The 26,586-nt window shown below is 43.6% G+C and overlaps 3 protein-coding genes across 4 annotated transcripts; all 3 read right to left on the bottom strand.

Annotated features, from left to right (window-relative positions):
• Positions 1-6,770: 6,770 nt before the first annotated feature.
• On the bottom strand, positions 6,771-8,998 carry LOC114500558 (ubiquilin-3-like). The gene has a single exon (XM_028517275.2). It carries the CDS (start codon positions 8,963-8,965, stop codon positions 7,004-7,006), a length of 1,962 nt encoding a protein of 653 aa, XP_028373076.1. The 5' UTR covers positions 8,966-8,998; the 3' UTR covers positions 6,771-7,003.
• Positions 8,999-12,730: 3,732 nt separating this feature from the next.
• UBQLNL (ubiquilin like) lies at positions 12,731-16,673 on the bottom strand. The gene has a single exon (XM_028514510.2). The coding sequence runs from the start codon at positions 15,696-15,698 to the stop codon at positions 14,049-14,051; it is 1,650 nt and encodes a 549-aa protein (XP_028370311.1). The 5' UTR covers positions 15,699-16,673; the 3' UTR covers positions 12,731-14,048.
• A 1,037-nt stretch (positions 16,674-17,710) lies between these two features.
• Positions 17,711-24,482, bottom strand: LOC114498910 (olfactomedin-4-like). 2 transcript variants are annotated; one of them, XM_036028931.1, is made up of 6 exons: positions 24,326-24,482; positions 22,543-22,695; positions 21,304-21,528; positions 20,742-20,907; positions 20,187-20,346; positions 17,711-18,588 (listed from the first exon to the last, which is right to left on the bottom strand). In XM_036028931.1, exons 1-6 carry the CDS (start codon positions 24,392-24,394, stop codon positions 17,865-17,867), a joined length of 1,497 nt encoding a protein of 498 aa, XP_035884824.1. In that variant the 5' UTR covers positions 24,395-24,482; the 3' UTR covers positions 17,711-17,864. The 2 variants fall into 2 exon arrangements, with proteins under 2 accessions (XP_035884824.1, XP_035884823.1); XM_036028930.1 differs by lacking the exon at positions 24,326-24,482 and adding an exon at positions 22,916-23,032.
• Positions 24,483-26,586: the final 2,104 nt, after the last annotated feature.

Genomic DNA, 26,586 nt, shown 5'->3' on the forward strand with positions numbered 1-26,586 from the left:
TAAAAAAAAAAGTCAGAGCTGCCAGCTCAGAAGAATTAACTGGTACACCTTACTTCTCAAACCTTGGAAATGTTTGAACGAGGCTCAATAACCTTCAGACTAGACCAAAAAAACCCCAGTGAGTTCCAAACAACTGTGCAAAGCTAAAAGGAGAGCAGACACCCTAAAGACAGTACTAAAAATGAAAGGCATTCTTTGAAATTAGCACCACTGGCTATAGCTAAAGAATAACAGCTGAGTAGCACCTATAGAAATTCCTTCCTTGGCTTATTAACACCAATAGAAATTTCTTCCTTCTACTTATATATTTATTCCCCTTCCTCTCTGCTGCCATGATAAGTACAATAATATATAACCATGAATGAACTCTTGACTCTCTCTTCACAAACCTGTTTCTCCCATAGACTTCTGTATCTCAGCTACGTTTACAGCCAAGACAGCTAATATCAGAACAGGATCTCAAATTTGCCTTTCTCTCCAGTCTCCTTCCCTCTTCTTATAAGATTATTGACCAGTTGTTCAAGCCCAAAACACAGAAATTATCCTTGATTCCTTTCTTTACAAATCCAATTTATTGGCAAGCATTATGAGCTTTTTCTTTGAAATATGTCCTCAATCTGATCACCTCAATACTTTCAATACTTCAGTAGCCTGTTAGGTGGTGTCCCTGCTTCCTTTCTTGGCTCATCAGAGTCTCTACTTCTCACAGTTTTGTGCTGGTCTCAACCTATCAATAACCACTATTGTGGCTGGACCGGCCTTGTGGTTATTATGATTGCAAGATGCCCTCAGCAATAGCCATCAGGAAACCCTGGAAGAGACAGACTTATTACTGGGTTTGGCAAAAAGTTTGTTTGTTTTTTTTTTTCTGTAAGATGGCTCTAGCAGTGCTTAGTTGTCTTTAACTTCATTCTAAACAATTTTGTTAGATTGTATTGTGACAGCTGTCCTATGGGTGTAAATTAAAAAAAAAAAAAACTTATCAAGGAACATGTATAAAGGATCCATGCACAAAGACAACAGGGTGGGGGGAACATTGAATGTGGGAGGTGGGGGTGGGTAGGGCAGGGGGGAGTAATGGGGAGAAAATGGAGACAACTGTAGTTGTACAACAATAAAAAATGGAAAAAGATTAAAATAGAAAGATCATAACTTATATTCTCAGTAGATACAAATAAATGCTTCCTTAAAAATTCAGCCCCGGCTGGTGTAGCTCAGTGGATTGAGCTCAGGCTGCGAACCAAGAATCGCAGGTTCGATTCCCAGTCAGGGCACATGCCTGGGTTGTAGGCCACAGCCCCCAGCAACCACACATTGATGTTCCTCTCTCTCTCTTTCTCCCTCCCTTCCCTCTCTAAAAATAAATAAATAAAATCTTTTTAAAAATTCAAAAAATAAATAAAACAAACTTATTAAAACTGGTAAATTTTTGTGTAGCTATTTTAATATTGAAGATGGAAGAAAATATACATTTTTGCATACTATGCTTTATTATTTCAAGAATGACAAAAATGCAAATGAAATGCAAAAAAAATTTAAAAAGATCTGTGCAGTGTATGAGAAGGTGCTGTGACTGATCAAGCATGTCAAAAGCATTTGCAAAATTTCGTGGCTGGGTGATGCTTCATGGTCCGGTAGACCAACTGAGGTTGACAGCAATCAAACCAAGACATTAATTGAGAACAATCAATGTTATACCATGTGGGAGATAGCTGACATTCTCAAAATATCCAAATCAGTAAAGTTATCAGTGAAAATGAAAAACATGTATTTTATTTTACTGAAAATGAAAAATGTGTCTTTTATTTTACTAAACAGACTTTTTGGCCAACCCAATATTTACAGGTCCTGGAAGTTACATGGTGTTAGGAGCCACCCTGTGTGGTTTCAGAAACTGTACCCGCTCGTGGCTAAGGTTCAGTAAAAAGACCTTGAGACCATAAGCCATTAAGGAGACAAAGCTTATCTTCCTGGCAGGGGTGCCACCTCTGCCCCCTTTTACTTCACCCTGCTTGGTCCCAAGCAAATGACTGCTTATTAATGATGGGTAAAATTCCTCAGGGGGACCAATGCTCTACGAAAGGGCCCCTGAGGGAAGGACTTGGGGGGGCTACAGAAAAATGGGGTGATGGACCCTTGCCCCTGGGCTTTGGTATAGTTTGAGTCCTAATCTCTCATCTACCTTACTTCCCTTGCCTGATTTAAGCCTAAAACAATGCCAGAGGTAGGTGCGGTCCTGTGCTGGAAAAGGCAGTTCCCTGGGGCAATCATGCCTAAGAAAGAATGCATAAAGTCCTGTGAAATCTGCTTTGCTAAGAATACCCTTAATTTAAATGATAAGGGTCCAGGCATAGAATGAGTTTGTTTCCCCAAAGTTTTATGCCCCTTTAGCTATCTGACCCTGATTCAGAATAAGCCCTCATAGTTCTTTGAATGGTATCTATTCTTTAATCATTACTAACTGACAATGATTGATGAGCTTTAGGTATAGGCCCTATATTCTTAGGCAAATTAAACCCAATAAAAGCCCGTTGAGGAACCAGCTCCTGGTCCTTCTCCTTTGAGAGAAAGGCCAACTTTCTTCCCCAAGCAGATCACATCTTGGTAGATTTATTTTCATCTGTGGCAGATGGGTTGGGGGGGCTCTGAGGGTGGAGCCCCCCACAACATGGCACATGGCACATTTGGGACCACGTAACAGGGTTTGAGATGGGGGAGGAGAGAGAGAGGCAAACAAAGAAGAGAGTACAGACCTTGGGTTCTGCTTTTATTGAGGTCAAAAGTAGGGGCTTAGTGTGTAGATTTATTCTTTATTGGTGGATTTAAAACTCAGGAGCAAGAATTTAAACCACAGCAAGAGAAAAAAAAACAACAAGGGAACTATTAGAGGGGTGAGAGGCCCTTTCTCCTTATCTAGGTCTGTGTCTGGCTGTGTTTTTTGGAGATAGCAGTCTTTGAAGTGGATGTCTGGGATACCAAAGCTGAAGTCGGGCACTTGCATTACAAATAAAGAAAAAGCACTGTCAGGTCTTAACTCTATAAAAAGTGAAAATGATCTTTTAAAAATATAGCTCAATTAACCTCACCTCTGTACCCCAAACCATCAAAAGTTTTTGTATTGTGCTTTAATTAAATCTAAATGCCTTGCCAAGACTAAAATGCCCTAATAATTTGGCCCACGCCAGCCTCCCTGACCCCATCTCCCAAGTGTCTGCTCCAGTCATAACAAATTGCTTGTGTACCCAGAACACACCAAGCTAGTGCCTGCTTTTTTAACTGATGTCCCTTTGCCTGGGAACTCTTGCTCCTGACCTGCCTTCACTTGGATAAATGTCTTTATTAATCACATCTCTGCTGAAATGATGTTCTTTTTGATTATCACCCAAAAAGAGTTCACCTGTGGATCTGTATCTCCTTACCCTCCTTACTTTCTTCTTAGCTTCTCCCTTCATTTCAAATTGTACTGATTGTTTGGTGCCCGTTCCCTCTCTGCTGGTTCTGTGAAGACAGGGCTTTGTGTCTGGAACACTTTCTTTCTCCAGCACCTAGCACAGGCCCTGGTGTAGAAAGGGTGTTCAATTAATATTACCTGAATAAATAAGTAAATAAATCCTCAATTTTCTTAACTTTGCACATCCAAACTTATCAGAAAGTTTTATAAATTCTATCTCCAAAATATATTTTCAATTGTCCACTTCTTGCTATATGCTCTCATGGAAAACCCCACTCTAAGGGCAACCCCATCTCTGGCTAGAATGACTACCGAGGTCTCTCGACAGGACCTGGCTTCCACCCTTACCACTCTCTCATCCATGCTCCACATAAATTGTGAATGAAATCAACACTTCCTACATGGGCAACAAAGCCCTGTGCTATCTTGCACTCACCTGTCTTTCCCACCTCAGCTTGACACACTATTCCTCCTATTCTCTGCACTCTGGACATTGAGGGGAAACAGAGTTTTTCACCCCAAAATATGTTTTTAGTATATAAATTATTTTAAGCTGCTTAATTTTAAGAAACACAAGACTCCAAAAGAACCTTTAACTGTCTGAAGGATTACAGATAGAAAAATATGCTTGAAGGAAGGAATTTATCACCTTAACCTAACATGAACTATGTGGGGAGACAGAACTGCACAGTCAGTTGGGCTCCCTCTGCCTCCCTATATTTGGGTGGCCGAGCAAGACTTTGTTGACTATGTTTGCTCTTTCTGCTCTTTAATCCCAGACCCCTGTGTCCTTCTCCTTAGTTCAGAATAGCATATAAGCCTTAACTGCCCACTGTGTCCTCAGGGCCCATATTCTTAGGGAACACTCATAGGGGTAATAGTATAACCAGAAGTCTGACCCTACTTCTATTCTCTACCCACAGCATCCCGTAGTGGGGGATCCTTCCAAGGCCCAGATATTTGACTTGGAGCACTACTGATAGTGTGAGAATCAGAGCTGGGATTGCACATGGGACATCTCTGGAGACTTGCCCTTTTAGTAACATCAGCCCACAAGAATCTCTCTTTCCCAAACCCCAGCAGTCCTTATTTCCCCAAGCATAATCCCCAGTCCTGCAATATCCTCTATTTGATTCATATCTACTTAGTCTCCTCAACCAAATTCTCATTTCCTCATTCCTCATACAATGTTGGCTCAATCAATCATTTACTAAGTGCTTTCCATGCACCAGGCCCAATGTTAGCTGATCATGGAGAACCATGACTATGCCTGCCCCAGGACTTCCTTCTCCTGGAAGTTCACCTCCTTACTATGGGGCAGGGCATGTAGCTGATGAGTTTAGACACAGATGATACTATAGCAAGGATTCTAGATACCCCATCAGCTGTAGAGTGTTCTCAAAAGGATATAGCCAGAAATGAGTCCATTAAATGAAGACTCTTCTCCTTACCCAGGACTTTCAGATGCAGACTCCCACCTGCTGTCTGCCCTGGTAAGCTGGCTGTCCTTCACATGAGCCTTCACGCTTCCCTTTCCCATATATGACAAAGGAAAGTAGCGACATTGCTTTCCTTGTTTTTTTTTTTTGTTGTTGTTGTTTTTTTCTTATACCTACCTGGTCTTCCCAGGATGGAAATTAGAGATTGTATACGTACATCTTCCAGTCAGAGACAGCCCAAAGCACTTGCTTTGTTAGTTTCAGAAAACAGAGGTGAGTCTTTTATCTTTATTTTCCCTAACAGCATCAATAATGACAGTTCCCTTGATCTGAACAAGAAGTCCCCCACTGATATGGGGAGTGAAATGGAATATAAAGCAGGCTTTCAAATCGGGTGCTCCGCCTAGAGATTGAACCCTAGAACAGTAGACAAAAGTTGTCCCCAAAAGCTCTTTGTATCTATAAACTACCTACGAGCAGTTAAAATATATATTTTGGTCCAAGTATCCTGGCTTCCAGGAAGAAGGTCTATTTCTCCCAGTCCCTGAAAGGAACTCCAACACAGAGTGACATTTAGACATACTCCACGGCCACTTGTACCATAGTGGTTTCCTCTACCAGACACTTTTCTTTCACAGGAATGTAGCATACTTTTAAAAAATGTTTATAATCCACTTCTGTGGTAAAACTCTAACAGATTGTGTTGTGTGTTTGTGCTTATACATGTGGACATAAATTGTGCAGATGTGGAAGTGTATTTACCTGTGAATATCCACTATGTTGGTACATTTTTCTATAGTATGCTTACCAGTGTGAGCCAATGGACACCTTTTCATGTAGGGGGGGACTGGAAGGCATAGTTCACTCACTTGGTTTGTGAATTGTAACACATTCACTCTAGAAGTACACAGGCAACAGGAAGCATTCCTGAATGCAAAGTAAAATTTAGTCCAATATTCCGAGGGCACTACCTATTTGTGACACATGCCTCACCTCAGTGCCTTTGTATGTAATGGCCCTTCTGCTGGAATATTCTTCCCGCCCCTCTCAAGTCTTTACCTACTTCATTCTTACTTTGCAGATATTAGCTTAAAGTACATACTCACAGCACTCTTCCTTGTCTCCCCAGACTAGATCAAACCTGTTAAGCTATTTCACACTCCTCTCTTTTGTCTTCACATCATTCTTCATAGTTTATAATTACAAATGAGCACTCTTCAAATACAATACAAAGAGTTCTTGCTACCAGATGAGGCTAGGGTCACATCTCTTTAATTCACATTGAATTCCTAATGGTGAATGCTGAGCCCAGGGCAGACAATTTCAGACCTAACAGTTGCAAGAAATACAGGGCACAGAGAGTCTGTGTCAATGACAACTCTCTGAATCTGGCGGCTAGAGAAACTTTGTAAACCTGGTTAGATGAACAAATCTTAGAATCCTGTTCTATCTCTATCCACTCAGGGATCAGCATCGAAACCAGAAAAAGAGAGCCACCTGTGGGATAGTCTTCAGGGACAATAAAAATGAGAAACTGCCCACTTTCACTCTTCAGTCAGGCTGGTGGTAGGAGTACGAAAGAGTGGAGTAGATAGGCAACTCCTAAAGGACACACAATCTGGGGGACATTTGAAAAGACACCAAGAAAACTGCCTCAGCTTGCCCCACTCTGGTCTCCATGTCTCTGAATCTTCTACCCTTAAATCTTCCAGTTTTCCCTCAAGCCCTCCCATCCAAGCACATATAGCTTCTTTCATACCACCTCTTCTCCCATGTGTTCCTCTTCCCTCAGAGCCCACAAAGAATCAGACTCAGGCAGCAGGTGACACTAGAGATTGGATGTAATTGCATCTCAAGACAAACATATGCAGAGCTCAGACTAGGGCTCCATGATGGTACAATGGCAGGGGTGGTTGGGTAACTCATAGCACCCCACCCTGTTTCTGGCCTTCATTCTTTCTCACTGACTCTGGAATGACATTGTCTCCACAGTGAAGGGCATCATAGTAAATTTGGTTCATAGTGCAGCTGCATCCAAGAATGGTAGAGCTGTGCAGTGGGATATGGGGGAAAGGGCACAGAGGGAAAGATACAGTCTGAATAACTTAGGCTCTTACGACTGCTTCAGCTTCTCCACTGCAGCATCCACATCACCCCCTGTGGCAATGAGGGCCTGGAGGTTGGCTTCGGGATTCAGAAACCCCATGGCTCTCAGTTGTTCTAGCTGCACACGGAAATGATTCTCAGGCTGCAGCTGCTGGGAATTGGCACTAGCTAGGGCTTGCAGTATCTGGAGGAAGGGAGTGGAATGGAGGCCTAGTTCCACAGAGCCCTGTGCTGGAGGAACCTCAGGATCTGGGGCTGCAGGGGGAACCTCAGGCATAAGGGTCCCCTCTCTAGGCTCTGCACCTCCTGCCATATTTCCCAGTCCTGCTAGGCAAGGCATGAACCAGAGTAGGAGGTGAGGTGCTTCAATTGCCAGGACCTGCAAACCTTGCTCAATCTGCAGCAGGGCATGCATGGCACGAGGATTTGCCATGGATGCCTGAAGATGCAGTAAAAGGGGCAGCTGCCGACGTATCTCATCCTGCAACTGTGGGACCTGATTCATGCTGGCTGGCCACATAGATCTAGGATATGTTGGTGGTGGTGGCCAGGCATGTTCAGGGATTCCAGGGGTAGCCAATATGGAAGAAGGTGTTGAAGGAACAAATGGGGCCCTATTGGCAGCACCTCCTAGCCCTGAGATAAGATCAGGCATGCTGCTGCTGTGACCAGTGGAGCCATTCCCTGTACGATCTTGGCTTCTGTTTTGTCTAGGACTACTTTCTAAGGAGTACCTCAGGAACGCTGGGCAAGAGGGATTGCCTTTGATTGCCACTGACTCCTTGGGGAGTGACTGGTCTGACTCAGGTTTCTGGGTTGCAGGCGTAGTTGGGGGAATTTGGTTTCCTGGTGGTGCTGCTTCTTGGCTTGGGCTGAGGGTGGAGGCTGTCCCTAGTAGGTAGGTTCCTAGGGACTGGGTAGTCTCATGTAATTGCTGGAGATAGTCATAGAACCCAATACTACCCAGAATATTGGGAACCCTATTTCTACTTTCAGATATGTCCTGGTCCCCAGGCCACCTGCTTTGCCTGCCACTTGAGCCAAGATGTGTGGAAGCCCAGGGATTGGGAAGAGGGTCACAGTTCTCCATCCTGGAAGGTTGGCTGCTGTTAGTAGTAGCATTAGCAGTAGCAGTAGCAGCAAAAGGGTTGCCACCAAACTGCTCCTGTACTGCATTGAGCATTGGATCCATAATATCTGTGTACATGGCCCGAAGCACATTGTAGCCACCAGGAATGCTTTCCAGGTTACTGAGTGCCCGGTCCTGGCTACGCATCATCTCTTGCATCATGGCAGGGTTGCGTAGAAACTCCAGTGTCTGCCGCATGATTTCAGGGTTGTTGAGAATATGCCCAATTTCAGGATTGTGCTGAATCAGCTGCTGCATATGGGGGTTGTCAAGAACCAGCTGGCGCACCAGACTTGTGTTGGACAGCAGACCCTGGACAAAAGGCTCATCAATGATCTGAGCCACAAACTCAGGCACAGATACATGCTGCCACATCAGTGAGCTTGGTTGGTCAGGGAAACTTCCAGAAGTCAGGCCCAGCCCACTGAAGCCTGTGAGGACACCTAAGCTAAAAGTGGATGGCCCACCTGCTGGGTAAATGGAGCTTGGCTGAGGGAATGCTCCAGGGGTTGGGGTAGGGACTGAGGCAGCTGAGGACTTGGTGCCCATGGTACGGTGCTGCATCTTGATGACCAGGTGGACAGTGAGTCCATCTCGAACTCCACACTGTGCCAGTGAGTCAGGGTCCTTGAGGATTTTGCCAGCAAAGATTAGGACCAGTTGATCAGGGTGAGCCTTAAAGCGCTGAGATATCTCTTTCTTTAGCTGTTGGATGGTGCAAGTGTCTGTAACTGAGAAATCCTCTTTGTCCTTGGGTGTCTTCACTGTCACCTTGATGAGGTGAGGATCCTGGACTGGTGCTGGGCTGCCCTGTGGCAGGGCCTCTCCGCTTTTAGCCATGGTAGGCAGTAGGAGGCCCAGATATGTGGGGACACAGCTGAGGGATGTGAATGGGAGACAAAGATCATCCTTTTGGGCAATGGTGAAAGTAGGAAAGGTGAGCAGAAAGGGGGCCTGGGATCTCAAGGTGGGGAAACAGATGGATCCCAAAAAGGGGCAATGAGGTCCCTGGGATAGGATGCTATGAGAGGATTATGGGTCTGACAGATGTTGTGGTCAGGGAAGGAACACCTGAGGCCCTGGGGAAGAGGTCTACAGTTGATGAGTAAAGATGTTATAGAAAGAAGAATGACCCAGTTTGGGGAATACATACCAAACAGCTGTGACCCTGTCCTTTCTTTTATACAGGGCTCCAAATCACCCTCATCTTGCTGAACAGACACCCCTGAAGCTTTCTGGGCTGGAACCCACTCTGTCAGGTCACCTCTGTGACCTCACCAATGACATCACAGCCTCATACAATGGATACTTGAGGTTTCTCTAAGGTACTCTGGATCCCAGGGAACTCCATCTCCAACAACCTTTAACTTTTCCACTTTCTTTATCTCATTTGCCTTTTTCATAGTAAGGGGCCTGGGCTGACCCTCCTTCTGAGTCCAAGAGTCCTGCTTCCACGAGCCCTGTTATGGGGTATGTGGAGAATCACTTAGATTTAAGAACTAAGAAAGACCCTTAATGTTTTGTGTCCCCATTAAGAATCAAATTCAAGGCCCTGGCTGGCGTAGCTCAGTGGATTGAGCGCGGGCTGGGAACCAAAGTGTCCCAGGTTCGATTCCCAGCCAGGGTACATGCCTGGGTTGCAGGCCATAACCCCCAGCAACCGCACATTGATGTTTCTCTCTCTCCCTCCCTCCCCTCCCTAAAAATAAATAAATAAAATTAAAAAAAAAAAAAAAAAAAAAAGAATCAAATTCAGGTACTCCTCAGTGAACCCTCTTCTTCTTGGTATCTTATGTTCTTGTCTTTTCTCTGATTCAGCATTAGTCATAAATCCTTTACATATTTTCAAACTGTTGACTTTCTGATGGGCAGAAGCTAGACTATGAGAGAGAGGTGGAGGATGACATAATTTTTTAACTTAAATATATATATATTACTGTCCTGGCTGGTGTGGCTCACTTGGTTGGTCATTGTCCCACAAACCAAAAGGTCACCAGGTCAATTCCCAGTGAAAACATATGCGTGAGTTGCAGGTTGAGTCCCTGGTCAGGGCAAGTACCAAAGGCAACCAATTGATGTTTTTATCTCATGTGATGTTTCTCTTTCTCCCTCCCTTCTCCTCTCTCTAAATAAAGATAAATTATTATTGTTGTTATTATTATTATTCAGAAGAACTCAAAGAATGGATTGGTTATTTATTGACATTAGAGTAAAAGAGGGAATGTGGTTATACCAAAAAAAAAAAACCAACCAGGTCAGTTGCACTTATACTTGAAATGTCTATTTTATATCAAAATGGAAATGTAGGAAGGTAATTGAATATCATGAGCCTAGTGAATATAGGAAAAGAATAGAGTTAAAAAGACTGAGTTATAGGGCCCTACAATATTTAGAAGTCTGGAAGATTAGATGAATTCAGCAAAGAATATATAGAAAAAATAAAACATTAAGTCAAAAAAGCAAACAAAAAGAGAGAAGATGAAGAGTTTTCAAGAGGAGAAAGTAACCAAATGTGTCAGATAATGCTGGTAGGTCAGTAGGATGAAAACTGAGAATTGATACTGGAGTTGACAAGAGAGAATTAGAACCATGATGAAACAAGTTTTAGAAAAGTTGTGGGGGCAGAAAACCTGATGGAGTGAATTTAAAAGCAAATGGATTGGAAAAATAGTGGATCTAATAAGAGTACTTTAAATGAGAAGAAAGGATGGTGACTGTATGGGAATGCTTTTTCAAAGGATAAAGGCTTCTTTTGTTTTTGTTTTTTCTTAAGATGAGAATATTACATCATAGTTTTATTCTGATGGGAATAATCCAATGAGAAAAAATGATGCAGAAGAAAGAAAAAAACAATGTCAATGTTTGTGAAGTAAATGTTTGTGAAGATATATTAGTAGAGAGTTTGTTTTAGGAGCCTGGACAGGTTATTCAATACAACAGGTTGGAGGGCAGAGTGTATGAGTACAGATGCTGATTTAGTAGTGGACACAGGTATGAGTCACTTGTGATCACTTTTGTCTTCTTGTTGGAATAAAAAAAACATCAGCTGTAATTAAAAATAGAAATGAGGATGGTGAAAGTTTAAGAAGAGCTAAAAATGTATAACATGATTATCTAAAAAAAATAAGATAGTGAATTGACTCAGGCATTGGATCTCCAAGTGTGGTTCCCCAGACCAGCAGCATCAGCAACACCTGGGGCTCCACTTTAAACCTACTGAATCAGACCCTCTTGGAATGGAGCTCAGAAATTCATGTTTCACACACTCTTCAGGTTATTTTAATGCAGATTCTGTTGAGAAATATTGGAATAGGAAAATGTAGGAAGATCGCTAACATACCAATAATGCTTTTTGGTAATAAATTTAGATGAGATTAGTCAGCAATGTTGTCTGCTTTTTTCTGCCTACAGAGAGAGCAGACAGAGTTAGATAGACCATTATGAGTTTGCTAGGTGAGCGCTATGCCAGAATGATTATATTGATAGGTATGGAGTAACATTGGAGGAATATAATTGTGGTCAAATTGCAAAAGAAGGTACAGGGAGGACATCAACCCCTTCTAAGTCCACAGGGAATGCAACAAGCAACAGGCACTGCTGGAGAAGCAATGTCCTGAGTGGACAACCAGAATTAACTTACAACAAAGAAGGCTGTGAGGGAACGTTTGGAAAGTTGTAGGCATAAGGGTTCTAACTGGTAGGATGGAAAGATTTGGAGAACTGATGAGTGGAATATTGAATCAGTTGAGAGATGCTCAAGCATATTGGGATGATAATTAGAAAGATGACCTGGAGAGCTTAGGCTTTTTTTTTTTTGTAAACTGAGGAAACTAAGGTAAAGGGTTAATTAGATTAGTAGCAATGTTTTATTGGGGAGATATAGCATCATTTTTAGCTGTAATTCCTTTCTTGAGACATACCTTTTTGGTAAGTGGCAATGGTGGAATGGGTGTCTTTGGCAGCAGGTTTGCTAGACACACCTGGATCTTTGTGGACCTGTCCTTCACTCTTGCTGATGAAGGTGTCAAGGCTGGAGAACTGGAGGTCTACAAGGAGCACCGACATCTCTGTGGATCTCCTTTGCAGTCCAGAATTAGAACACTCCTCACTCCCTCCACTGATCCCACCCTAGTCACAGACACTACAGTCTTCTACCTGTTATGTTACAAAAACATCTACTAGTTTTACTGCTCCCAACTTTTCCTTTACCACAGTCTATTCCATACTCAACAGTCAGGCTGATAAATTTTTTAAAAACTTTAATCTTTTTCTCAAAGTCAACAGGGATTTTCATAGTAAAATACAAATTCCTCATCAGATCTACAAATCTCTTCATGATTTCTCTGATCTCTTTTTATTCCCATTTTCTTGTTCACTCCAGCTACATCATCTCTTTGTTATTCTTCAAAGAAATAAAACTCCTACCTGATGGCTTTACTTTTATTATGCAGCCTTCTCTGCCTGGAACATACTTCTCCCAGGAAATGTCCTGGGAGGCATGTTTAAATCTCAAATTCCTTTTGGTTTCTGCTCAGCTGTCACCTTTTCAGAGAGGTCTGTCCTGATTATTCCTTATTTAGAACAGCTTAATCTGCTTCATTTTCTTTCATAGCATGTATCACCACCTAACATGTCCATAAGGTGAATACTGTAGCACCACAAAAGAAAGTAAATTCCATAAATAATGAGTCTTTATCACTGCTATTTCTTCAATGCCTGAAACAATACTTATTAAGTTATGGCAAGAGCTTCTTAAATGATTTAATAACTGAGTAGTTGAACTACAATTATTTTCATACCAATTGGCTGGAGAGAAAGGAAAAAAGGTGATGAGATTTTGGCTAGGCATAGATAATAAGAGCTGCAAACACTAGATATGCTGAAGAATAATATTACTGAAAAGTATGCCCCACAGAGGCCTGCACATTTTGTAGATGGAATGTGAGTGAGGCTGCCAGCAACTGTCTGTGATAGAGAATAGGAACAGCCAGAAAAGCCCTATGATTATAAAAATGGTGATTAGTAAGACTTCTAAGAGGTTGAATAGTCATTAAGACCTGGCTAAAATGGACTTTTTCCCATGCTGACCCACCAGGCTTTTCTTTTTTCCACTTTCAGATTTGAACAATTTGGATTTGAGATATCAAGTCTTTATGACCAAATATCTGAATCCATCTGGAATATTTTCCCCTTGTGCATGTTTTGCCTTCCTTTCATGTGGATCTGTTATGTGTCTCTAGGAAGTGTGTATCTATGTGAGCATATGGCTGTTCATACCTGTGTGTTGAATTTGTGTCTATATATGTGAATATATATGGACCTGAGATATGTGAACCTGTGCATGTGTTCACATCTGTCTGACACTACATATGGATGTTCTTGGGTATGTAATCATGGTATTATATCTGTGCATGTGGTTCTATGTGTATACCTGTGATTCTCTACATTAATATAGACATGTGGTGTGTATATGTGTGTTCATGGATGTAGGTAGGTGAGACTAGGATATTGCACACAGACAGTTGCCCTTTTTTGTGAAAGAAAGAAAGCCAAACCTCAGATGGGGGTGAGTGGAGTGTAGCCATTTTATTGACAGATCTTCCAGTAATGGCCAATGGTCAGTTACTTGGTAGAGAAAGTATTGGTTGCTTTCTCCTACTCCAGGGTTTCTCTGGCTGGTAAATGAGGTGATCCAATGGGTCAGTAGGCAGGTAACAAGGAAACAGACATGGGAGTTAGAATCCTTGGGATCTCCTGAGCTTGCAAATAGCAGCATTGGTGTTCCCCTCAGTAGCAATGAGCACCTGCAGATTGTGTGGTGGTTCTCAAATCCCATGGCCTGAAGTGATTCCATTTGCTTGCTGAAACGAATCTCAGGGGCTTGTAGAAGAGGGGAAGGATCTTCAGCTATGGACTGTAGCCTCTACAGGCTTGATCCAGATTTATGGCAGCACTCAGGCCCTTCAGGCTCAGCCATATTTGGCACATCCCAGGCCCTGGGCACTGTGTCAGGGTAGCTGCAACTGGGGGCAGGAAGACAACCCAAGCCCCAGAGATAAGGTGCAATCCAGGGCAGAAGAACAGGAGCCTCAGTAGTCAACAGCTGTAGACCATGCTCAATCTGCAACATTGCTTGAGATGCTTTAGGGTTGGCTAGTGCTATAAGAATGTCAGAAAGCTGCGTCTGCTGCAGGAAGGTGAGAAGCTGCTGCCTCCACTGTTCATTTGACTGGGACATGCTCATGAACATCATCATCTGAACGGCCAGGTAGGAGTTGTTCAAAAGCAATTTTATCATGCTTCCTATGATCTGGGAGGAAGCAGTCTGTTCTTCTGAAAGTTGGAGGTCATCCTCCAACCTCTGACCAGAGCTATCTAGAGAGATGGTGGCATCTTTGTCTTCTGCCTGGAGTTGCTGTGTGAGCTCTCTGTTAGGTAAGGTTTGTACCCCAGCTGGCTGCTGAATGTCACAGATATGATTCTGGCCCTTGGTGGAATTAGTAGCAGTATTACCCCTAGAAGTATGGCTCACCTTGTTGGGGGTAGCACTGGATGAGGTGATTGAAGATAAATCACAAGAACTAGTATAGATGACTTGGGTTACAGGGAGCTGGTCCAGCCTTTCCTGGGATGATGGTGGATATGAGGGTGAGGAGTGGACTTTTTCTTGCACTTGTCCTTCTATAGGAACTGTGAAAGGGTTGCCCCTAAAGGGATCTTGTGAGCTGTTCAGTATTTGATTTTTGGAATCAGCATAGCTTTGGCCCAAGGCCTTGTTCCCACCTGGGGTTGTCTCTAGACCCAATTGTGAAGGTGAGTTCAGAGGATGCTCAAGAGTCTGAGCAGGTTGATGGACCTGCATGATCTCTTGAATCAAGGCAAGGTTCCTGGCCAGTTCCAGGGTCTGCCATAGGATCTCAGAATCGTCAAGGATGTGTGAGACTTCTGAATTCTGCTGCATCAATTGTTGCATTTCTGGGTGTTCTGAGATGAACTGTCTCATGAGGTCGGTGGTAGACAGAAGCAACTGGGCGCTTGAATTTTCTAGCATCTGTGTTATGTACTCATGTCTACCTACTTCCAGGTCCTGGGTAAGCCCCTGGGGTGCATCAGGCTCCACAAAGAGGGCTGATTCCACTGAAGTGTGATTCATAACAGCAGGTTGGAATACCTCACTAATGTTTCCTTTGGTGTTTCTGTCCCGGTGGCAGAGCTTGTTGGTTGGCATGTTCTGGGGGGAATGGGTCAGGGATCTGGAGCCTTGTTTAGACTTGATGACCAAATGGATGGTGTGACCATCTAGGATGCCCCTCTGGCTCAGTGTGTCATGGTCTTTGAGAAGGCAGCCCATGAAGACCAGCACTAGCTGGTCCATTTGGCATTTAAAATGAGCTGATAGCTTCTCCTTGAACTGCCTCACTGAGGTATCAGCAGCTAGTATAAAGTCTTCCTGCTTGCCTGGTGTCTTTAATGTCACTCGAATGATACTTGAAGAAATGTTCTTGTTGGCATACTGACCTGAAAGATGCCCAATTTGGGCCATCCTGGATGTTCGAGAGATGACATGCGGCATGGATCTTGAAAGAAAGGCAAATGGAGAACAGGTGGAAGCTGGGGCAGATGGAGTGAGGGGAGACCACTGGCCTGTGTCCCAGGTGTTGTGTTTTCAGGTCACAGGCTTGTTGCCCCAAAAAGGATGAGTGACCAGGCTTGACCCAGGTATTTTGCGAAGTTCTACCCTCACTCCAGTTCTCCAAAGGTGGCCCAGCTGAGATCTGTCTTGGCTATTGATTCATACTTGGTGCAAAGTGGGCTAAGTAGAGATGACTCCTCCCGGGGCTGCTCCTCCCCTGCCCCACCCACCAGGATCATAACCTCTTCAGAAAATAGATATTGTGATGTTAACTCTGGCCTCACAGTCTCTGCCAGGACTAACTTGGAAAAGAGGACATATTTAGTGAGTCCAGGTCTATATAATGAAATAAAATAAGACAGGAAATTGGGCACAAAGTTCTCAGGATGGAACTATTAAAAAAGAAATTAAAAACCAGATTGGTTATGTGGGATATGTGGTGCTATGTATGAGTTTCTTGTACTAATATTAGGCATGTAGTAAGAAAAGCAGGGTCTACTGAAGCCATAGATAAAAGTACATAAATGTGGATAAGAACAGAATCTCTTATAGGAAAAAGCTCATAGTTTTTTTTTTTTTAGTGATCTGGAAAGAGTTGGGAATTAGAAAGGGAAATAGAGCAAGAACAAAGTTCTTAAGTGAAAGAGGAGGTCATGTTTTCCTTTGTGTCTAAATTTTGGGATTCTAGACTTAACTGAGAGTGTTCCCAGGGGACTGGTGGAGTACGGTGGGTGGAATTTGCTGTGTGCTAGAAGCAGGAACAGGACTAACCATGGAGGCTTCCTCTAGGGCAGGGATGTCAAACTCATTTTCACCAGGGACCACATCATCCTCGTGGTTGCCTTCAAAGGGCTGAATGTAATTTCAACTCCTTAACAGTTAAGCAGTAGTTACATTTATACAGTCCTAAAATTATTTTGGCCCTTTGAAGTCTCATCTTAAATGCCTTTTTGTTGAAGCATTAAGAGGAAGAAATGTCTGTAAACCAAGAGGTGAAAGTAAAGGCTGTTAACAGTGAAATTCCTAATGGCAGGTTTAGGCAACTAAAAAGCCAGGTTCTCAGTTCCATGTAAATTTGGAGGATGGTGGTTAATTTTTATTTTGGTAGCAGATGAATTTTTTGCTAGTAAACAGGTTAAAATGCATATTTATGTCTATGTTGATGTTTGGGTGTGGATGGAAATACTATATATGCAACAATAAGAATGCACATGTCTAATTGGATATATATTTGTGAATGAATATGTGTGAAAGTATAAGAATGAAACAGTGTGTTGGTTATTCTGGTATCTGTATGACTGTGAAGACTTCAGGGTCTGAAACCTTGAACATTTTATTTTCCCGCCTAGAGGGTAAGTTCATCATGAAGATAGGTGTCAAGGAGAGAGTCCAGGCCCATATGTTCTCAGTGTGTTGAAGCTGAACAAAGAAACTACAGATAGTTGTCTAGGAGACTTCCTGCTATCACACTAAAGGATTCTTTATTAGAATGTCTGGACCTCCACCCCAATCCATGCCAGGCTTGCTTCATGCTCAGCTATCAGTTGTTTACTTCTTAGAGCATAACTCAAATCCAAGCCCTCTCCCAATTATACTTGAAAGTGAGATATATTCAGGACAGTGAAACATTGATTTTCACACCAAGACACTGCCTTTTATTCTCCCAGGTACTCCACAGGTGGTTGCAGATAAGAAGGGAATTCACACATCTCAATCTAATGATCAGCTCCCCTGGATCTGTGGCGCTGGAACCAGAGGTTCTAGACCTGAGATGATTCTAAACCTAGCTCACATAATCCTACAATTATAGGAGCTGGATTCACAGTTTTCAAAATACAAAATACGAATTTTTTAAAATTCCAGTTCCTGCAATTCTAGGATTCTGGTAAAGAAACAGTAATGTTTTCCAGCCCATATTTTATTTCCCAATCAACCTCAATAAAATCCACCTAGACCATTATTAAAGAGAACTTTAATGTACTGATTGAGATATTAAATGTAAAGAATTTACTAGATATAATCAATGCGACCAATCATTAAGGGTAATGGCTATTTTGGGGAGTGAAGAAGAGGACATATTTCTACCAATGCTATTACTATTGGGTCTCAAGGCCTGTGGGACTTGTTGAGTTTGACAGCATTGGGTGGGGCCTTAGCCTCAGATGACCTTTTGACTAGTGGCTTTGGTAGCCTGCTCTTCAGTGTCTGGAAGCTGAGGTCATAATTGACCAGGTAGCCATCATTGTAGACATACAGCTTGTGATCTGAGGGGCAGTAGTTGATGCTCTGCAGTGTTTCTAGCATCTTATCCAGCAGGATGCTGAGATGGTGCTCCTGCCCAGTGGTGGTATCAAAAGCATAGAAGATCTCCTCTTGCCGGGTGCTCAGAGAACGTAAAGCATAGAGCACCCCACAGGCCATGAAAGCCCCTGACAGAGCTGGCTTGTACTGGCTGGTGCGCCAGGTTTCCTCCACTTCTAGGGTGTTGGGATTGAGGAGACTCACAACCAGGTTGCCCTTGCTCTCCTCTGTAGCATAGAGCACCCATAGCCCCTTCTCATCACCAGCAAAATCTAAATCTTTCCAGGACACACCAGCATAGGAGAAGCGGTTGTTGTAGGTGGCACCTGGCAATGGGCGCCGCAGAACCAGGCTGTTGGAAGAAAGGTCCACCTTGGCCATTTCACCTGTGCCATAGTAGTTAAAGTACATGAAGTTCTTGTACACTGTATTACCACTGCCATCACCATAGCCCATCTTCCACTGCTCATAGTTCTTCAGCAGTACCAGGTCATCATAGGACTTGTGCAGTCGGTAGTAGTCAAAGTACCTAAGCCAAACCCCACACAAGAATCAGTAGGTGACAGCAGGAAGCAAGGAAACAGAGTGCTATTAAAAAATGAGCAGGCCAACGTTCTCAATAATAGTGCGGGCTTTGGAATCAAACAGAATTGATTTTTAATCTTTCTTTTTTACTTACAATATACCACAAGAGAATAAATAATTGTAAAAAAACCAGTATCAGTAGTACTAATAACATCAACAACAATGATACCTAATAAGCACTATATATGCATTATCTCTTTTTTGTTTTTCTTTTTTACCTTTTTTATTTTCATTTGTTCTTTTATATATATATATATTTCATTTTTCTGCATTATCATTTAATTATAATAAAATAACTTTTAGATAGGTTTTCTCCCCACAGGCTGGGAGAATGGCTCGAATAAAGAATAAATAATTGGCTCTAGGTTACTCAGTTCATAAGTAAAATTTGTAAAAAAAAAATTACCTCCCTGTCAGAGGGAGTGCTTGTCAGGACTAAGATATGCAAATAAAATAATTACTAGAGCATTCATTTCAAAGTAAGTAATGAACAAGTGATAGCTATTATTTTTTCTTATTTATGGATAATCTTTTCTTAGACTTCAGTGCCATCCATCTGTCATTGAGGCAGAGATACCCTGTAGTAGGACAGAGTTTTGAAGCTGGATTCAGAAAGTAACTTTGAAAAGTCTCTTAAATTATTCCTAACTTGTAAGTATTGCCATCTCCTAATATTGGGCAGTAAGTCTTGCCTTGCCCACAGAGATCTGAGAGGGCTTAAAAACAAAAAGCTTGCAAATGTGTTTTGTGTGCTACAAAATGTCTATAGAAATTCGGGAGCATTATTATTAGCAGAGAGCTCATCGTTCTTAGGTAAGTTTCAGCTGGGGTTCTTCAATGACTAGTTCAACTCACATTCATCCCCTCCTCCCATGACCTCCTACTCAACTGAGTCTATATCACACTGTGTCTGTACTCACTTCAAATGCCTGGTCTGGGAGTTGCACCTGCCTTCCTAGCCAGACTTATTGAAGAGTGCATTTGTCTACTCATTGATTCCTTTAGCCATTCTTTAAAAAATACTTTTTTCTGTACCTACTGTATCATTTACACTTTTCCATATAATCTTATATGATATTCTCATTTTACAGCTGGCTAAGATGGGTCTGAGATGTTAATTTACAAGGTCACTTAGCTTAAGTGGCAGCATTGAGAATCAATCTCAGATTTGTTTGACTCCAAGGCTCCAAGCATGGCCAAGGTTATCCTCTGATTTTTTTCTGAGCAGAAGGTAAGATTCTGAGGCCCAGGTATAGAAGAATTTGTTCTGGAGATGAGATCAGGCTTGAATAGAGCCAGCTCTAGATTAGGTGGACTTGGAAATTTCAGACAGTGGATTTGTAAAGGAAGCTTAGGGCCATCTGGACCATCCTTAACCCATGAGAGGAGCACTAAGAGGTAACCTGTCAAGCCTAGACCAAGTTTTCCCAAAGGCATAGAAATAGAGGAAGCTGAGATGGGGCTAACAGGAAACCTGTCAGGGTAGGTTAGGGAATATTTGGAATGAACCTGGCTGCAGAAGAAAAAACATTCTGGACTCACCTTCCATCTATACGCAGAGGGGCCACCCAGTAGAGGGAAGAGGATGAGTTGGTGGCTGAGTCTCGACCCCAGGCCCCTGCCTTGTAAGAGAAGCCTCTCCAATTGAGCTGTACCACAAGGGGTCTGCTGACTTTCTGGAGGCCTCCATGGGCACAAGAGCCTAGAGAAGAGAGCAGGCAGGTATGAGCTTGATGTGATGCACATGACTCACAGAGAGCAGAGTATGAAAGTGTATGTGCATTTGAGTGTATGTCCATGCACCTGAGTGCCTATAAAAATGTATGTATAAGCATGTGTGATTGTGCATGAATAGTGACTAGTGCATATGTCTGATTGTGGGTGTATTTACTTGTCTATGTATGTGGGCATGCCAATGTGTGAGAGTGTACCATTCTAGGTCTGCATCCCTTAGTGATACACCAAACAAGGGAATAAAAGATTTACTCTACATCAAAATCTTTACTGCCCACCCCTCAGTACACCATAGCCAACCCTACACGCCCAACCTTGTCCTTGGGGAGATGATATCTTGGAAAATTTAATATAAGACCTCACCTGGGGGTAGCAATGGGCTGGAGTTTCTGGAGGCCTCTTCTTTCTCCTTCTCCCTCTCACACTCGCTTAGCCGGCTCTCAAGGACATCCACCTCCTGGCGGAGAGCATGGAAGCTGCGCTGGTCAGAGTCGGCCAGAAGCTTGAGTGTGAGGCTGGCATTAGCCACCTATGGAAATGAGATGCCAGGAATGTGGGTCACTGAGTGTTCTTGAAGAGTTGAACTCAGGATCCCACATTTCTCAGCTCAGGGTCTTCTCCAGAAAGAAGTAATTTTGGAAATTCAAATTTTCAATTAGATGAGACAGGGGCTAGAAAGAGGGAGAGGTTCTTTTTTTAAGATCTTATTTATTTTATTTTAGAGAGAGGGGAATGGAAGGAGAAAGAGAGGGGGAGAAACATCAATGTGTAGTTGTACCCCCAACTGGGGAGCTGGCCCACAACCCAGGCATATCTCCTGACTGGGAATTGAACCAGCAACCCTTTGGTTCGCAGGTTGTCACTCAATCCACTGAGCCACACCAGCCAGGGCAAGGGAGAGAGATTCTTAAATCCATCCACATACCTGGCTCTGGAGTTGGTAGAGAAGGTCCCCAGCTGCACTAACTCTTCCCTTAGCCTTAAGCTGGGCTGCTAACTCCTGTGCTCCCTCCAGTTCCAGGCGCAGCAGGTTGAAGGCTGGGGACTCATAGGAGGCAGCAAGGACAGTAGGATTCCTGAACTTCAGGGCATGGTTCATTTCTAGGACCTGGTTATCCTGATCTTCAGTGGCATGTGCATACTCACTGACCTGGGAATGGGAGGATGGATAATCAGTTCCCCCAAACCTCAGTAGCCATGGTTTTTCCCATCTATTTATAGGTCCCCAACCAGTGCCACATAGCCTACACAATTCTCTCATATCTGTCACCTTATTTGCTCCCATTAAAAGCTCTTGAGGTGACCATTAACATTATCCCTATTTCACAGCTGAGAATACTAGCATCCTTTTCCCTGCAGGAGAAATATAATGTGCTCCCATGCATAATGTACCCTCACATTTTTAGACCAAACTTTCAGGAGAAAAATCTTTCATTTACAGTATATAGATACAGAATTAGTACTACCCATGTATAATGCTCATCCTTATTTTTCCCTCAAAAATTTGGGCAAAAAAGAGAGTATATATTCATGGCAAAATATGATAAGTCTTTCCCTTGAACTGCCCAGACTCTCTCTTTCCTTTTCAGGGCCACACACTCTCAGGAGTAGTTTAGTAAGGGAATAAATGAACTGATTTCCAGCTTCCAGTCTGGTTCTATCCCACTGACCTTCCCAAGGAGCTCCACTAGTGACCATTACATAAAACAACTGCCCACATCACACTTCTATTGATGCATCTATTAATGCAACATTTCTATTTACCCATCCTTACTTACAGCACCAATTCCAAGTTCACCAGCCTGGCCCGCATATCTCTCCACTGATTGTCCCTATTTTAACTCTTCTATTCAAATCCTCTTCTGCTTCCTGTGCACTAGTCATCTCATTTCCAAGCCTTTTCTTGTTTTTTTTGCTCTTCCCAGCTCCCAGTGAATCCAAACTCACTAGTTCACCCATTAATGTAGGAAATACCCATTACATAAGCCTCTCTGCTAGTACCGCTGAGGATCCCCAAAGCAATACCTAGTTTTCTCTTCATACTAAGGATTCACCTCAAAGATGAGGGTAGTGCTTCCATCAGCTCCTTACCACTAGAGCTCATCCTTATGCTACTTCCTGTCCCAGACCTAGCCCCAACCCCAGCTGCAGCCCCAGCACTCACCCTGGAGAGCTCCTGTTCATGCTTGCCCATGAGCTCCTGGGCTGTACTCAGTAGCTGTTCCAGCTGCTTCAGGGGGACGAGGTTGCTGGGCAGGTAAACCACACAATGGCATATGCCATTCTTATCAACAGAACCTGGCACATCTTTTACCAACTGCAAAGTCACAGGCACATTAAGCTTATATGTTGGGGCACAGTGTGCTTTTTGGCAACAAAGCAAAAGAAGAGGTTGACCCTTCTCTCTCTGCACAGGAGGCTGTTCTTGACTATGGGCACCCTTCAGCCATGAATGTGAGGGACCCTTTCCTTAACTTCTCAGAACTGAAGCCATGGTTCCCTCCTAGCTCCTGTTCATAGGGCCACCTTCATCCTACCTTGTATACTGGCTGGATCTGACCGCAATTCCCGTAACTGGAAGCAGATTTTCCTGGATGCTCTGTGAGATAGAGTAAAGCTACTCCAAAGAGACTTGTCATGGGACTGGTTTGGGGGCTGAAGTTCCTTGCAGTACCCCCACTGTAGAGATTTAGTGGATCCCCACAACTTTTTGTTGTCTTGAAGACAGTAGGTATGGAGAGTTCCAAATTTTCAAAGAAAGAAAATTAATATTAACAGCATCATCAGGCACCAGAGTCTGGACTGGTATTCAGCATTCACAAGAACATGACAAAAAAACTAGAGGTTCTGACTATTTAAAAATAATATTTTGTGGAGTCACATGATTAATAAGTGACCAGGCTGCCAGCTTTGTTCTAAATCTTGTGCCTGTGCTCCTAAGGGAGTTGCAGAGCTCCAGCTGTGTTAGGGTGTGATGCAGGCCAGCAGGGTGAGGGTGGCAGGCAGCTGCTTTACCTCAGCTAAATAGAGTGAGGAGGAAAGTTTCTAGAAAAGAGAGATGCATAACTTGGGGTCTTATTCCCTTTACCTATAATCTTAACTTATAATCTACTGATTCCAGAGCCAGACTGCCTCAGTTCTACTTCTGGCTCTGCAACGATGGGTGAATTACTCTCTCTGTGTTCCAGTGTCCTTTTGTGTAAGTGAGGATACTTATGTTTTACTTTAAGAAGCAAAAATACATGTAGAGATTAATTTACAAAGTCTCTTAATAATCTATGGTTATTATTAGTTATTATAGACTTTAAGTTATTAAGACTCTTATTAGCCTGTTAGTTATTATCCTCTATGTCCATCTGTCCACTCCCATTTTGAAGCTGGATAAGCCAGCCTTAGATTGGAGACTTTTTCCCAAGTTGTTGACTAGGCTTGTGGCACCAGCTGAGGTTTCTCTACAGAATCTTCAAGAATTAAGATATGTCCTCGATCCTTCTCTGAATAGTCCCACATAGCTTCTATGGCCCTAGTAGTTAATCTGGCTTTGTCTTCAGCCTGCTGCAACTCCAGCTCAATAGTGTATAGCTTTGGGGGATAATGGAGCAGAGGTCACACGCATACAACAGCTCAGGCTGACCTCCATCAGTTTCTACACCCTTAGCACAGGTGAAGGGTAGTGAACTTCTGCTTAAAATGAAGGTTCATCAAGAGCAGGTGGAAAGTCCAGAATTCTTCCCACTCACATTTATCCTTGTTTTCCCCCCTCACCTTGTGCCCACCTAAGCCCAGGGATCATCAGAGCAGGCAGGGTACTCTCTCCTCCTCCATCCATCTATCTCCACCTTCACTCTCCCAGAATCTGGGGGTTCTTGAAGGATCTAAGCAGTGGGGGAAGCCAATACAAAGCATAGAATCATCTCCCTCCCTGCTTGTGATCCCCCCACCTGTACCTGAGGCTGTCCTGGAAGCACCAGGGACAGCAGCAGCAGAGTAGTCAAAAGGGCAGGGATGGGTTGCATCTCGCATCAGCTGCAGGGTGAACTAAGACCTCTGAGTTCCCCCAGGCTTTTATCTCTGGTCCAAGTGAATAGTCTCACCAGGAGGGGCACAGATTTCGACATCTGAATGAACTGAGGGTGAGAGAGGCTGTGAAGAAGGTATGGGGAAAACGGGTGGGAGGGAAGGGTTGCGACACACTGGTGCCTGCAGATATGGGGTGGAAATGAGTTTCTCACTACAAACAGGGTCTTTCTCATCCCCATGCTGAGATCTGCCCTCAGTCTGCTGGGCCCCCCTGTCCAAACAGATTAAGGCAAACCTGATACATTTTGTGGGGGCCTTTAGATGGGTCCTTTTCAGGAGGGATTATGGTGTGTTCCTCAGCTTTGAAGCCAGAAATGTTCTAGAAGGAAATGCAACCTTACCTGCTTCTTCCCAAGGACAGAGCCATTAACTTAACCATGTGCCTTTGGATGAGGGCCAAGATGTATACCTAAGGGGTTTGCTTCAGCAACACCGTACTGGTCTACTCTGTTATGTGCTCTGCCTTACCCCTAAAAATTAGTCTCCTCCACTGTTATAGGCTTTCTAAACATTTCTATCCCTCCCCACTATTCAAATGTAGCCCCCAGTTCAAGCTCCTGATATCAACAGCCTCCATTGTCTGTCCTTCAGGAAAGTTCCCTCCCAATATCTTCTAACCAGTCACAGGAGCTTATTGAGCCTCCAGTCCTCTGGGCTCTCAACTGGACTCCTTACATAAAAGGAAGAGATTGGGTCCTGAGTCCTGGATAAAGAATCATAGTTTTGTGTCCCTGGTGCTGCTATACCTCTTGAGTACTTCTCAGGCAGTGGTGAGTCTCACACTCACCCAAATGCCAAGGTGGATATCAGATTTTCTGTGGAGCATGAGTTTCTCACCCCCCCATTTTTTCAATGAGGAATTTGTAGCTCCTTTGTATGTATCCTTTATTACTTCTCACTGTACCCCAAATTCAGACATTAAAGGCAGGTGGCACCACCACATAGAGGTTAGCCAGTAGATGTGGATGTGGCAGGACACTGTGTGGCAGCCAAAATGGTAAGCCAGGAAGGAGCAGAGGGAAGGTGTGTAAAAAGAGTGCTGACACTGGCATGGGCCCTGCTGGTACCCAGGGCCTTTGGGGGGACACCATGGGATGGATGGCAGGCAACAAACAACACGGAGAATGAGCAAGCGTCTATGAACCCTAGGTCCAGTGCTGGAGAGAGCAACATGTGATGAGTCTGTACCAGATGTTGAGATGTCACCACAGGCCACCCCACACCCATGTGCTCACAGTAGGTGTGGAGCAGTACCTGCTGTCCAAAATGGGGGCAGTCTCTGGAGCAGGACTATAAGGGGTACTATCTTGTAGGTACCACAGGTCACAGCAGCTATAGCCACTAAGCTTACCACACACTGGGTCAGCAATAAACATAGCGTAGAAGCTGGCAGATAGCCACATGGCAGTCCACAGCCATGGTGAGCAGCACTGAGGCCACATAGCAGTCCATAGCCACAGTGAACAGCAATGAGGACTCACTTGGACAACAAAGAGCTGAGCTAGACAGATCCCAAAAGAGATTTCATCTGACAGGCCCCAGAGCACAGCCAGGGTTTTGGGCACTATGGATGTGGCCAGAACCTAGTCCATGGCTGCCAGAAGCCCCAGCAGCTAGTGCATGGGTGCCTGGAGTGTCTTGTCAACTGCCATCAGCCCCCATAGAAGGGCATTCCCTGCCATAGCTGCCATGTACAGCAGGCACACAGGCACAGAAAGCCAGGCATTCAAGGCCTGCTGCCCTGGTATTCCCCGCAAGACAAAGGGTCCAGGTCCAGAGATGAGCATAGTCTAGTTGAAAGCTGGCAATGTGGGATCCAGCTCCATCTCCTGGTTCCACCTGGCTCTGTCCTGGTTCCTTGTACATGGAACCTGTGAGAGGCAATCGACAGTTCTACAAAGATTTTAGGTAGATGGAGATGGGTATCAGGGCTTAGGGCACTACAGCATTTACCAAGAGCCATCCTTGTGCTACACACTGTTTAAAGAATTTGGCATATGCTGACTTATAGATTTTCTCTCTTCTTTTGAGACAAAGAGAAAGAGAAGGAGAGCGAGACTAAGAGAGAGAGGAAGAGAGGAAGGAAGAGAAGGGAAAGAGAGAAACATTAATTTGTTGTTCCACTTAC

This window comes from Phyllostomus discolor, chromosome 6 (assembly GCF_004126475.2).
Source record: "Phyllostomus discolor isolate MPI-MPIP mPhyDis1 chromosome 6, mPhyDis1.pri.v3, whole genome shotgun sequence".
Taxonomy (NCBI): Eukaryota; Metazoa; Chordata; class Mammalia; order Chiroptera; family Phyllostomidae; genus Phyllostomus; species Phyllostomus discolor.